General features: G+C 32.2%; 1 protein-coding gene across 3 annotated transcripts in view; it reads right to left on the bottom strand.

The window, feature by feature from the left end:
* The window catches only part of LOC127725559 (uncharacterized), a 197,229-nt gene that overhangs the window by 170,181 nt on the left and 11,729 nt on the right, over positions 1-15,319 (bottom strand). For all 3 annotated transcript variants that reach the window (XR_007993036.1, XM_052232616.1, XM_052232615.1), the window contains exons 2-4: positions 7,882-8,371; positions 7,115-7,162; positions 3,147-3,262 (exon numbers count right to left, since the gene is read on the bottom strand). Coding sequence is in view for 2 of the 3 variants with exons in the window: in XM_052232616.1 (XP_052088576.1) it covers positions 3,147-3,262; positions 7,115-7,162; positions 7,882-8,356 (639 nt within the window). In the remaining variant the exon portion in view is untranslated. The remainder of the gene's footprint in view (positions 1-3,146; positions 3,263-7,114; positions 7,163-7,881; positions 8,372-15,319) is intronic.

The raw sequence follows: 15,319 nt of genomic DNA, 5'->3' as shown, positions 1-15,319 counted from the left end.
GCATTACTTTCATGATATACCATCAGCTGCACATTTAGTCGTAGACAAGACACTTGAGAAGCTCAAAGACGGATTCTATTGGCCTAACATGAAGGAATATGTTCAAACATATTGCTGTTGATGCGATAGTTGCATTGCAAAGAAACCAAAGAAAGAATCAAACAAATCACCTTTGGATACATACATTTCAGGAGAACCATTGAAAAGAGTAGCACTAGGCATAATGTTTGGACCACTTCCAACCAATACACAAAGCCATAAGTACATCTCAGTCATCTTAGATCTTTTTACTATGGCTATACCAAACCAGGAAATACCAGTACACACGACCCATACTCACCCGCCTGTAACAATATATATGGAATGTTTGATTGATTGATTGATTGGTTTTTAACGCCACTTTCAGCATTTTTTGGCTATTTCGTGGCGGTCAGTATTTAATGGTTGAGGAAGCCGGAGTGCCCGGAGAGAACTAAGATAGGAAAACTGACAATCCTGGTCAATTAAGTTAAGAGTCGAGCTCACAACCTCAGTGTTGACAGGCTAGCAATACAGTAGTTAGACTACTTAGACCAATCGGCTTCCGAGGCCCCCATATGAAATATTTCAAAATGTACAAAATATTTGACATAAACATGCTAACGCAATATAAGAACATTAATTCGTTCTGTGTTTTGTGTTGAATGACTAATTGTGTAGCTCATTTACTCATTATGACTGATGTGGTAATTAATAAAACAGAGAACTATAATTACAAGGATAAAAATAAATAATTATGTCTAGACTTGAATATTCCTTTTCTTAGTTTCAGTCTATTGTCTATAAGTAAATCAGACTCTTTGTAAGGATAAATTTTAATGGATATTTAAATGCTACAAAGACCATATGGTTTCTCTTGTAAACAGATGTGCAAACACTGGTGGTGGGGTCTTACATCGCCTTGAGCAAAAGAAGTTATCAGGGACAACACACGTGATTTGATCATCATTCTTTCTTTAATTATACCGATAAACACCAATTTCAAAGACATTAAAATACACCATGGGGAAATAATCGTTACATGTACATTCGAATGATGCATAAAAAGAAAGATTTTTTTCCTTGTGATGTTTGTAAGTTTCTTATTTATATTAATGAAAAGCAGGAAACATAAAATATATTACCGTTCTAAAAAGTATTCACAGTTGAGAAAGCTAACGACAAACCCTTACAATACATTTGATATGGTTTAGTTTTATAAAAATGTTATTTTCATTCAGATTTTTGATCTTTGTTTAACACATTGTTCCTGATAAGTTATTTATGAATTTTAAAACATACTTAGAAAATGACGACACTTACAGGTTACAGTTATTTCAGTGTTTTATTTGCCATGCGCGAAAAACCAAATAACGCAAATAGAAAATAACGTCATGTTTGTCAAAAGAAAATGAAGTATGAAAAGTTCTTGAAATAAGGTTGCAAAACAATTAATCGAGTTAACAGTCTTTTGAAACCTCATTATTTCTATGTAGAAAAAACATCTTAAGGTATGATGAACTGTATCATTAATAGATTTTGAGAAAATCTAAGCGATAGTTCCATCAAGAAATGTTAACATTAAATGCAAACAAACTCTATTTTTCATCTTAATGATTGATAAATAGGGACACCTGCAAATGTACAGAATTTAATGTTGATGTTTAATTTCGGACATGTACAGTAACGTAGAAGATGGTAAACCAGTATATACTTTCTAAAAATAAATTGACGTAAGGGGACGACCATTTGATATTCTGGGGGGGGGGGGGGGGGGGCAGGAGGATTTTGAAAATAAATAACTCAGCCTTGATAATCACAAAAATAAATGGTTTGTTCTGTGGTAGTTTGAAAATAAATAACCTGACTTGCAATGTATTAAAAATAAATAACTCGGCAGGTCTATTTGAGAGCATGAGATTGCACCAGATTCTTCATAAAATTCAACTTTTTTTTCAAAAAAAATCGGGAATCACTTCCCAAATCTTTGAATAATAAAGTATAAATATTATTTAAAATTCTTGAAATGTCTGAAAAATGGGTTTCATTTAACTTGAGGTATATTGTCTCAGGAACACTTAACTCACTTTTATTACATATGGCAGTAACTACATTCAGGCAAATGCCTCATGTAGGAAATTTCAAAACCAAAAGCTTGTCTTCATATCAAATCGTTTTCACGGCAAGTGTCTTGCAAGAAGCAAGTTCTGTTCTCCCTCAGACGTAGCTCCTGTTTTTACGGGATCAATGTTTCTTATTTATTTGTCTTTTGTTCATTGATTGCCCTTCTGTATTCTGTTAGTGTTGCATTCCTTTTGTAATTTAGTAATTTTGTTATTAACTTGATCAAGAGTTTAAAAAAAAACAGCAGCCACAAACTTAACTATGTGAATTAAATTTTTGCTTTATCTTTGTCTTTTGATGTTGTTCCTTAAAACTTAATTTAAGTCTTACACTGAATCTATACATGTTGCTTTGAGACCAAAATATTGTCAAAAAATGATTAAAACAGAACTTTCATTTTCAGATTAAGAAAGGGTATGGGAAACACATTTTGCATCATTAGTTCTATAGCAACTTGGGGCCTTCAGCGGCTCCAAAACCCTTCAAATTTTTTTTAGCCTCGCTCCGCTCGGCATAAATGATTTGCAATACTTTTAAAAGACACTAATTACAGCCAAACTTTAATATCTTGTATGTATGCAATACATGTATATGCAGTTGGGAATTCAAAAGATTCATTTCTACAGATGATGATGATTAATTCTGATTAAATGGTACATAATGATTGGACTATTCATGTATTATTTAAAATAAAAAATGAATTTAAAAATTGTATGTTTTCAAATATTATAAATATAGTTGTGAAAATAAATAATCATGCAGTCCCTTGCTTTAATGAAAATGAAAAATCTTGCTTCAACAGTGCAGAAAATAGATAATCTGTCCTCTTAGTTTACAAAAATAAATAACCGATCAAAAACAAATCCTCCTGGCCCCCCCCCCCCCCCAGAATATCAAATGGTCGTCCCCTAAGTAAACTTTTTGCTACTTTAAGTAAAATTTCCAACTGCAATTATAACAACAATCACAAAATTTTGACAAATTAAAAAAAAAACACAACATACATTGAAGGCTTTGTCGTTCAATGAATCAGGAATATAACGCCTAGATTTGAATGGTAATTCTCGACAACACCCAATTTTACTTCTTTCTTCATGAACTGTGTCAAAATTTCTGTAATCTGAAATGTAAATAAATATATATATAATTATTTTTGCTTTTAAACATAGGACTGTTCTAGGTACTGCAATTGTTTTCAACAGAGCAAACATCCATTTATAGCATACCATGGCCTGAACATACTTTTTCATAATTCCATGTTCAATGAATCGCGAAAACTGGCCCAAACCCTAATTTGCGATATATTTTGAAAAACTGTCATCGTGCTGAACATGTGTGATCTATGTGAGGTCGATGGGACCACAATTTCATGGTTGATTACATTGAATCTGATATTCAACTAATAAACGGATGAATGACGAAAGGAAATGAAAACCGGAAGGACTGACGCACAGAAAAAACAAGATTATACTACCCCTTCTATCGTAGGCGGGGCACACAAATTATTTAAAAAAATATACCAAGTATTTAATTTAGAACGATAGATACAAAGTCTACATATTACAAAGACTCATTAGCTCGAATCAAAACAACTGGAAGAGTAAAAACAAGTACAAAGTTGAAGACCATCGAAATTTCAAAAATGTTGCAACTCAGGTAAAGGTCTTTGTTAGGGTAGAAATGATCTCATTGTTTTGATATTGAAAACTCTATGTACATTTAATTCACAGTGAATAATATGATATATGTAAAAGACAGTACGAACGAGTTAACAAATACGACTGTTGACTACTGCGAAGTTGATATCCCCGAGAACGAAATCAGAAGGGATTTTAAGACTACTACAAAAGAGAATTTCTTCCACCGACCACAGCACAGTTTCAATCGTTGCAGCAACATCATGTTTTTGTTTTACATTACAATATTTTTACCGATTACATCCCAAACTTCATAAATATATTTTGGAAAGAGATAGGTAATGGCTCAGGAAGAGCTTTATATGGATAGACGTTAATGTTGGATATCAATGAAATAGAGCTCTTTCTCGCATAAATAACGAGTTTCGATACTATCCGTCAAGCTATACATTAACTATACTCAAAACGATTTTTGACTGAATCAACAATCTGTCAATTCCTTAACTTAAAAAAGAATACCAAGGAAGCGACAAATCTCAAAAAGTAACTGGATTAACACAATATTCAATAAACAACCATTTCCTTTTTGTATTCAATGGGACATGGTTAAGAAAGAGTACTCATTAAACAAAATGCGTGTAACAGGGAAATACATTCAATACAATGCTTGTCCTTTTGAAGAACCTGTTCATATCAGTGAATTGTACTCTAATAGGTATCTGTTTTTCTCCTTTTTTTATATATTGCATTTTTGATGAGAATACCACTTATTGTAGACGACAGAAACATGGAGTCAATAAAAAAATAAGAAGATGTGGTATGATTGCTAATGACACACCTCTCCACCAGAGACTAAATGTCGTAGAAGTTAACATATATTAGTCACGGCCTTCAACAATGAGCAAAACCCATACCGCATAGTAAGCTATAAACGCCCCCGAAATGACAAATGTAGAACAATTCAATTAAAAACACTAACGGTCTGATTTATGTACAAAACAATAAACGAAAAACAAATACGATATGCAGCAACAAACGAAAACGACTGCACAACAGGCTCCTGCTCACTTGGTACAGGCACATACAGAATGTGACGGGGTTAAACATGTTTGCTGGAGCCAAACCATCCACCTTACATAAGACAGTGGTTGAACAGTACAACATTAGAACAAAAAATCAGTCGAAAAGAACTTAACTCATCAGATCGATACAAAGCACAGAAAACCTTAACAAAAACACAAAAGACAGATTTGAGAGTACTAAAAATAAATAAAAAAAATGTCCTTAACGCTCAATCATTCGAAGTACGTCAAAGTGATTTCCTACAACAACTCATTAACTTTAGTGGAAAACACCATCTCTCTTTAATAACAAGAGCATATTTGACTTTGAAATGACATGACATCTGAATATCATTATTATCTGGGTATCATGGGACTTTATAATATGACGGATGTCATAGCATTGAGAATCGTACCAGAAGGAAATTTTGACGATATGCATGTATTTCCCCTGCCGTTTGGAGATACGAAGAATTGTTAATCAAAGAAAGTTCATATTTGCTGATTGTATCGCTCGAGGGAAATTTCGGTGATTAACAAATTTTCATATCTCCCTAAGCCAAGGAAAATGAATGATTTATTTCACTGCTTATTCCTTTTTTCCTTTGTTCACAAACATGTTTTTGTATTCCCGCTGTCATTTATATCTATCAATGGTGTATAGTACATCGAAAGTATTTGTTCTATGAATTTATTTTTTGTTTTTGTCTTACGTATGAAATAAGTATAAACACGATACTGACAATTATAAAAGTATCACTATGTAAAAGCTTTGAAACGTTATATTAACCGCGCGTCGGACAAGACAGCCGATGTTTAGAGGCATGTGATGCTAAAATGGGAATAAAAAGTTTCATCTAGTAAATTCAAATATGTGATACAAAATATACCCTCATGTGCTACTTTTAGAGACAAATGTGGTCGAAATTTAGACATTTACTAAAAATGTAGGTTTCTTGGACATGGACAGACATACATAACTTTTTTTTGTATCAAGAAATAATACCGGCGGATTTTTGTAAAAATATTTGGAATATATTCTTAACATAATTATACTATAAATGTGTATAACAATTCTTAGGAAATAATTCAATTTTATTTAATTTTCATGATTTTAGAAATAAAAAAACCGAATTTTGCTTCATAGTTATCTAATTCAAAATAAATTAATCTTGGAAGTGTTCATAAAAATTGGTACAAATAACCTTTCTTTCATAATCAAGTTAAATATCATTTTAAAAAGAGGGGTCCTTGTACTAGTTTTCAAGCTAACATATAATACAAGTAGAGAAATGTATCTTTTCCCAATGTCATGAATATATCACCGTTTAAAGTCGCGAAAATAACATTCTACATTAGCAACGTCATTTTCTCCACTATAACTGTATCGTATTCCCCATGCCTAGACGGGACAGGGCTTTGTTACAGGCTAATTGTTGGCATAGCAGATATTGACATTAGTGTAACGTTATCTGAACGTTTTGATGTGATAAGTTCCGTCTCTTGCATGAATTATATATATATGAATTCTAAATAATAAATATGCCAAACTTCAACTTAATGTGACGCTTATTTCTATATTTATATTTTGTTGGTTTGAAGTTGATTTTATTTTTTCACAGGTTGCGTGTCTTTTTTTTTTTGGAAAAGTACTTTCTTCACGAGCTTCATGTTAAATTTTTATGTTTTCCTCAATTTGAAATGGTTTACGAGAAACATTAAATTGTTTGCATGTGTTTGTATGTTTAGTCATTATCTTTCATATAAAGTTTTCTCTCGCCCCAATCTGAAACAACCTATTAAAAAAAAAGTCGCATGTGTGCAATGTGTTAAGATTTTTAGATCTTTACCAAATATTTTCAATTAATATGTCAATATCTATTGACTAAACACCAACATAGAAACTAAAAATCAAACGAATAGATTAACAATTGATAATGAAATACGAAAATGGTATTATTGTTGAAAGCAGGTTTTTGGTGTTTAATTTATTTACATCTTACTAAGAACTGTTTGAATTCGGTCCTTCAATTATGATAGATTTGCCTTTACTATTAAAAATCAAAGGGTGACCCTAAAAAGTAATTTCTGAATTATTGTGGTATTGGATTGTGGTTTCATTGATAAAATAGAGAGTGGAAACAGGGAATATGTCAAATAGACAACACCCCGACCACAGAGGCCACCAATGTATACTTAACACCTCCATTAACTTTAACACCAATGGTTTATAACGAATTAGATTTCCGTTCCAAAAAAATGCTGACTACTTACGTGTACTGAAATCTACTTGTGAATATTTTGATTCCAACCCACAGTTCACTGTAAAAAATAATAACAAGACGAAACGACAGTCTTTTATCATGATGAAAATAAATGATCGGAAAACATCTCCATATGTTTTTGTATTGACAAAAGTTATTCTTAAAGGGGAAAAATGTTCTTTCGCATATTGTACTGATAGGAGTGGGTCATCTTTTACATTTATTTTCTAAAGAATATTTGATAACATGTTTTTCATTTTAATCATAATGCATTTGTTTGGAAGATAACTAAGCTGATATATGATCGTTATATGGTGCAAGATATATTCAAATTCCCCGCTTAATTTAAAAAAAAAAACTTTTTTTCCCCCCTTTAATAAAAACAATGCGTTCGAGTACTTGACGTCGGAAGATGATGCTACTATTGTTCATTGTTTCTTATGTTGATGACTTTGAAAATAAATAAGCATGATTTAATTAATATTGCATCAAAATTGGTCAAAATCATGATAATAAATCATAGTCAATGCGAAAGCAACCAAATGAAAATTGGCGTTTTTGATTCGAGAGTCACTGATGATTCTTTTGTAGACGAAAGACACGTCTGGCAAACAAAATTATAGTCCTGGTATATCTATGATGAGTTTATTGCCAGATTGGGGTCTGTTTTGTTTTGCCATATTGTAATAAATGAAATGATGTTAAGAATGGAAAATATCGACTGATGGCAAAACGACAAGGAAATAATTGTTTCTGATGAACAGATAATATGACTACCTGGTGATTCAATAGCTGTAACAAGTCTTGGTAGCCAGCTTCCCATCGGACCTCTGGCGTCTATGTAGGTGAATGGTTTTAAGTGTTCAGGAATTTCACAGTCTTCTTTTAAAACTGGTATTAATATTTGTTCTCTCATTTCCATACTCATCTGATGAGTGTATTCTACTTCAAAGTTGCACCAATGACTGTCATGATATTCTTTTGACAATATTATCAATGTCTTTACAGATCGGAGAACAGCATCTTTTATATTTTCAACAATCTTACGACCCGGTTGAAAATCATATACATGATTACAGCATTTTAGCTGGTGAAGATTTTCAAGTTTTTCTATCAGGTTGTTTACCCATTCCCTGTCTTCATCTACGTCTCGATAAGAAATGAATGCATGGTATATTTTGCCTTGTGGAAGGGACTTCAAAGTTACTTCAGAATCTACCTCACGATCATTTTCACTGTACGGACCGTCCATTGTGATAGCCTTATTCTGAAAATTAAAGTAAATAGTAATTTACTGTTGGTTTTGCAATTACTTATATATATTGTAACATGAACCTTTATGGGCATGGCAGAATACCAACAAACAAATAAAATAGCTAAAATGTTCTATTACAAAATCAAATAAATCACAGTTTACATCGAATTATTTTAATGTTGATAAGGCAATTATTCCCGACTAAACTATTGTATCGATGTTACTATTAAATTTCACTAATTTACGAAATAAATACATGTAATCAAAATAAAATTATCACAAAGTGTAACTGCCTATAACGAAGTATACTGAACTGTCATAAAACTAATTTGTCCACTTGATGATGATGGGGGTTATTAACGACCTTGACTGGCTATAAGGTTGTCCACTTGAAAGCTCCGTCTTTCTTTACTTGAAAGCTCCTTCTTTCTTTATATATATGAGTCAACAGTGTCTGAGTAGAAAGTTGATGAACCAGGGTTATGTTGACGAACGAAAAAAAGTTCATCGAAAGATGCCAAGACCTGTTGATAAATATTCCGTATCAACTTCACAATTAATACATGATGGTCTTGAAGTATAGATTCATTCATTCATAGAATATGGTTAAAAATATACAAAGACAAATAAAAAGAACACTATGATACGTTGTTAATAATCTTAATTACGTGTCATAGTGATCTTTTTATTTGTCTTTGTATATTTTTAACCCTTACTGTTTAGTCCATCTTTGGTAATATCTTTTTGGCGTGGCTCGGTATTTATACATCCCGCCATTGAGTAATTGTGCTATGGTCATGTTTTGTATTCTTGTCTTTCATAGTTTTGCTTATGTGCTTTGTCTATAAAGTGTCTATATGCCAATTTGTTTTGCTTTGTTGACATAGTTTTTTTTTGTTTTTATAGTAATTAAGATTATAACACAAAGTTGACTGCTGTACCCCAATTTTCACATTTTTACCTATTATGAATGTTTGTTTTGCTCATTCACTGTTGTCAATATAATGGAAATGCAAGTGAGAGGTTTAACTAGCTATAAAACCAGGTTTAATCCACCATTTTCTACATAAGGAAATGCCTATACCAAGTCAGGAATATGACAGTTGTTTTCCATTCGTTTGATGTGTTTGAACTTTTGATTTGCCATTTGATAAAGGACTTTGCGTTTTGAATTTTCCTTGCAGTACGGTATTTTTGTTATTTTACTTTTTGCATTGCACAAGGTCATATTTTTCTCTGAATGAAAATGACGTCTTTACACTAAATGCATTGGAAGTTGGATGTGTATTGATTTATATTTTAGTCTTAGATGCTTATTGTCTTTAAACAAGCTTGAAGTAACTGCAAGTACTCTAAGAACTGCTTTTTGTGCTTTTGTTCAGGATTTTTGTGCTTTTTATCGATCTGATGAGTTAAGCCATTTTCCACTGATTTTTATAGTTTGTTCTTATGTTGTGCTGTCCAAGGTAAAGGGAAGGTTTGGCGTCAACAAACAAGTTTAACCTCGCCACATTCTGTATGTGCCTGTTCCAAGTCAGAAGCCTGTAAATCAGTGGTTGTCGTTTGTTGCTGTATATCATATTTGTTTTTCGTTTGTTTTGTACATTAATCAGGTCATTAGATTATTATGCGGTATGGGTTTTGCTCATTGTTGAAGGCCGTCCTGTGACCTGTAGTTGTTAACTTCTACGTCATTTGGTTTATGATCTCATTGGCACTTCTGCTTATTTGTTTATGTTATAAATTATGTCAGCACTGAATACTGAGCTGATAATACCTTCGTGGACTAACAGTCCACCAGCAGCGGTATCGACCTAGTGCTAGTAAATGAAACAAAAACATGGAGAGAAAAAACAGAACTGAAGTATTATTTCAATGCTGTGATTGTTTTTAATATTTTATCCTTTTTTTTATAATTTTGACATAAAGAAAAAATCACGACCAGAGAGCTGCTCTAAATTATGTCATTTAGAACTATTCTATCCTAACAGATTCTGACAGGTCTACCCTAGAACAATTTTAAAAAGTTCTACCCTTGAACTCATCCCGACTGTTCTACTCTAGAACAGCTTTAAGGTAAATTCTTTATCTAAACAAAATCCTGCAGGAATCACTATTAGAATTAGACTGGTTTGCAAAAATATCTGGATTGAATATTAACTTCACAAAAACACAAAATGTTTGGTTTGGGAGCAGAAAATACAGTACAGATACATGTACGTTATGTCCTGACAGAAAATCTGTCTTGGGGTGAAACTACTTTTAAATTACTAGGTATCAGTTTTGATGTTAGATCTTGAAAAAATTGTTAAAATAAATTATTCTGAAAGAATTGTACAGATTAAAAATATTTTAAATCAATGGTCTAAAAGGAATTTAACTGTAATAGGTAGAATAACTGTGATTAAAGCTCTAATCTTCCCTATTGTAAACCATCTCATTATCTCTCTACCAAACCCTTCAGATGATATTATTTAGAGAATAAATGAACTTATTTATAAATACATATGGAACTTACCTATACATAGAGTTAAGAAGGTTATTGTTATCATATATTATTCGGAGGGGATTTGACAATGCTTGATTTGAATATGTTTATTACAGCACTTTAATCAAAATGGATTAGAAAGATTTTGCAGAGAGATAGTAAATAGCAAAATATTTTCATGTCAATTTTAGATAAGAAAAAGTTGTTCAGTTGTTGTGTTGATTATATTAAACACTTTATATGACAGTAAACAACTATTTTTGGTAAGATTTACTAAGATCCTGGGAAATGATTATTCAAAAAGAGTGTGATGTCCATTCTCACTGAACTAGTACACATTTTGTTTAGGGGCAAGCTGAAGCCCTCTTCTGGGTGCGGGATTTTCTCGCTGTATTGAAGACCCATTGGTGGCCTTAGGCTGTTTTCTGCTCTTTGGTCGGGTTGTTGTCTCTTTCACACATTCCCCATTTCCATTCTCTATTTTGAACTTCACTTAATATAATTCATTTTTATTAAATCCACTGTAGCTTAATAATATCATTAAGATTGGCCATAAATCTGTATGTTATCAAATCTGTATGTTATCAAGAATGGTTCAGAAGTGGTATAAGATTTGTAAATGATCTAATAGACCAAAATCAATCTTTTATTTATTTGACTAATTTAAGCGAAACTATAACATTAACACGGCTTTTCTAAAATTTAACAGTGTCATTTCGGCAGTGAAAGAGGCATCAAAATCTTTCACTAAAGCATCTTACAAATTATTTTGTCCTTTTAAAACATCATGTCTACAAGTATTTTTCAAACACTGTAAAGGATCAAAAGCATGTATACTGTACTGACAAGAAATAATGTTATTGCTACTTGACAGTTAAAGTGGGTTACAATTTTAGGTGAACAGAATCTGAACGGGAAAAATATTTTCAGACTGCAGTTTGCTTTATATAAAACTAGTAAATTACAGTGGTTACAATACAGGATTAACCATTGCACTATTGAAACAAATCAGTATCTAGTTAAAATAAAACTCACTGATGATCCTTTGTGTACATTTTGTTAAACAGAAAATGAGTCTACAGAACATCTCTTTTGGAATTGCTTTACTGTACAAAATTTTCTGCAGGATTTTGATAACTGGTTTCTTTCCGGTGAAATAAGTCTCCCAAAGAATAAATTAAACTTTCTTTTTGGAGACTCATCCAAGATATTCCCCAACAACCCATACAACATGATTTTTTTTTATATTAAACAATATGTGTATAATTCTAGATGCTTTAAAAAGAATCTCTCATTGCAAGCATTTAAAATAAAGTTGAAAATATGTATAGATAAGAGAGTATGATAGTTGTAAAAAAAAAAAATGCATTTGACAATGTTTGGAAAGTTTTTGAAAACCTGTTATTTAATAAATGCTAATGACTATTTTTTTGTTATTTTACTTATATATATTGAAATATGTATATTAACTATCAACCAATAATTTATTTTAGAGAATATATTATTGTCATGTTATGTTCTTGATCTATGTTGCTGGCTGTTACGAAAGAAATATGTTTAGTTGATTTTCTAAATATTATTCAACATGAATATGTTACATTTAAAATTAAAAAAAATATAGATAAGGATGTAACTGGATAATTCCTTATTTTTCTTTTTTCTTCATTTTCCACGCCTATACTATCTGTTAATTATTATGATTTATTTATTTATTTATTTTCATATTTTAAAATTTTTCTTTTGATCCATTCTATAGAAAATGTCAAATATTTCCAATTATTTTGTATGTATGTCATGTCATGTATATGCCTAATTGTTGGAAATAAAAAAAAAACTTTATCGATTCTTTATCTATTCTACTCTTCGAATATGTAACCTTTATTTTTGTACTAAAAACTGTAGCACAATACAAAGAAATGGCTTCTCTTGATAGTAGACTTATTGTCAATAACACTACATCTTCTTCTTTGTATATCATACTGTGGATTCATAATTATTCCTGGGATACTGATTTCGTGGATTCCGTTGGTTCTGGTGAACCACGAATTTAAATCTGCAACGAATAATTATGAATCCACAGTATGGTATACAAAGAAAAAGATGTAGTGTAATTAACAATAAGACAACAAATGATATATAGCTTGTATGCAGACTTTGGCAAAACCACGAAATAAAATATCCACAAAAATGCAAGTTTTCCTCAATCCACGAAAAATTATACTCTAAAAAATAAATGAATCCACCTAAGATTATTAATAGTATTCTTTGTATTCAAAATATTATAAGAAAAATCTCTGTCGATGAGGTTTTTTTTCGTTTCTTGAGTTGCCAAAAAATCTCATATTCCCGATTAAAAACAATTAATGGTGTTTCCTTATTGTATGTGTACAAAAGGACATTTGTTTATTTCTGAATGCCTCACTTAAATTTCGGACCATAGTTGTGAATTGGTTTGTTTAAATGTCATACGTACTCACATTAAGTGAAATATCGTTGAATACATAAAAAGATGTGTGTAAGCTGGTTTTTCCAGGTACGCGACACTCATCGTTGTAACACGTTAATGTCTCAATTCAATAATCTCGCATTGTCAGAACAGAAATATATTGCAAAATTGTGAATAACATCTAAGTTAAGCATTAAAAATCACTGAAATATTTTTAAAATGTTACAATATTCGTGAACAGAAGCACAGAAACAAGCAGACGGGTTGACTGTGTGATTCACTTTTCCCCCAAAAAACTTAGAATAAGCACACATGTGACAATATAGTGTTGAATTCCGCTGTTCAATATAAATTAAGGAGATGTAGTATGATTGCCAATTAAACAACAATTACACTATTTAATTAGAATATCCAACAGAGTCCAAATAACGTGGAGTTAAGATATTATAGGTCACATTTTGGCCTTCAAATATAACAATAAACTGCTAACATGTCTCACCTTTTTGTAACTTTGATAATGCAAATGTTGAAATTAAGATAGCAATACTTTAACATGTAAGTTATGCAAATATTCAAAGTCAATAGACCATGACTGAAGGTACATGGCTAAACAATCTCCAAAATGAGATGTGCCAATGCTTATACAACTGCATACCAAATACCATTGACTTATCACAAGTCGTTCCCTTTAAAAACAAACATTAACTTGTAAACTATGTAAAAGTTTCAAAGTCAATGAACCATGATGAGGGGTGGGGCAATATAATCTCCATGGAAACGAGTCTTGCAAATGCCAATAAATTTGCATACCAAATATCACTGACTTAACATTAGCGCTTCATCTTAAACTGATCTAATCACAAACTAATACATGTAAACTAAGCAAACGTTTCAAAGTTAATAGACCATGACTGAGGGAGTGGGGTCAAATTATCTCCATGGAAATGAGATGTACTAATGCTTATACAACTGCATACCAATTAACATTGGCCTACCACTAATGGTTCCCCTTGAACTGAGCTAATCACAAACCAATACATGTAAACTAAGCGAAAGTTTCAAAGTCAATAAACCATGACTGAGGGGGCGGAGCCAAATAATCGGCATGGAAATGAGATATGCCAATGCTAATGCAACTGCATACAAACTATCATTGACCTACCACTAGTGGTTCTTCATAAACTGACCTAATCACAAACTAATACATGTAAACTAAGCAAACGTTTCAGTCAATAGACTATGACTGAGGGGGCAGGGCCAAATAATCTCCATGGAAATGAGATGCGCCAATACTGATACAACTGCATACCAAATATCACTGACCTACCACTAGTGGTTCACATGCATAAACTAGACCTAATCACAAACTAATACATTGTTGACGCCGCCGCCGCCGCCGGAAACAGCATACCTATGTCTCGCTTTTTGACTCCGACAAGGCGAGACAAAAAATGCAGGTCAAAATACGGCCTTCAACACGGAGCCTTGACTCACACCGAACAGCAAGCTATAAAGGGCCCCAAAATGACTAATGTAAAATAATTTAAACAGGAAAACCAACGATAAACGAGAAACACCTATGAACCACACCAACAAACGACAACTACTGAACAACGGGCTCTATATTTACTTTTGATAAATTAATTGTTGGTTGCTTAACGCCCAGTGGCAAATATTTCATGCATGTTCAGGACGAGTACAAATTGACAATAAACACAATAGGTAGGTCCTGCAATAGTGGTCGTCCGGGATGAAGGTCGGGGAAATTGTGACGCCACTGGAAAAGGATGGTATAATGGATAGGGACCCCAGTTTGCCTTGCAACAGGCCACCTACGGTCCATACAAGAAATTTGCATCGGATGTTTACTGTTTAATTAACCTTAATCTTCATGTATGTCTATGTTTATTACGTCAAAAAGAGGGGTTCAAGGGAAATCCTTCCATGACCACATAAAAGCATCATCAATCTAATGAAGGGAGATAGATGGTTTTCTAACGGATAAAGACCAGGAAATTACCTGGTA

Source organism: Mytilus californianus, unplaced genomic scaffold, assembly GCF_021869535.1.
Source record: "Mytilus californianus isolate M0D057914Y unplaced genomic scaffold, xbMytCali1.0.p SCAF_15, whole genome shotgun sequence".
NCBI classification, from domain to species: Eukaryota; Metazoa; Mollusca; class Bivalvia; order Mytilida; family Mytilidae; genus Mytilus; species Mytilus californianus.
The sequence above is the reverse complement of the archived record's forward strand: the minus strand, read 5'-3'. Positions and strand labels throughout refer to the sequence as shown.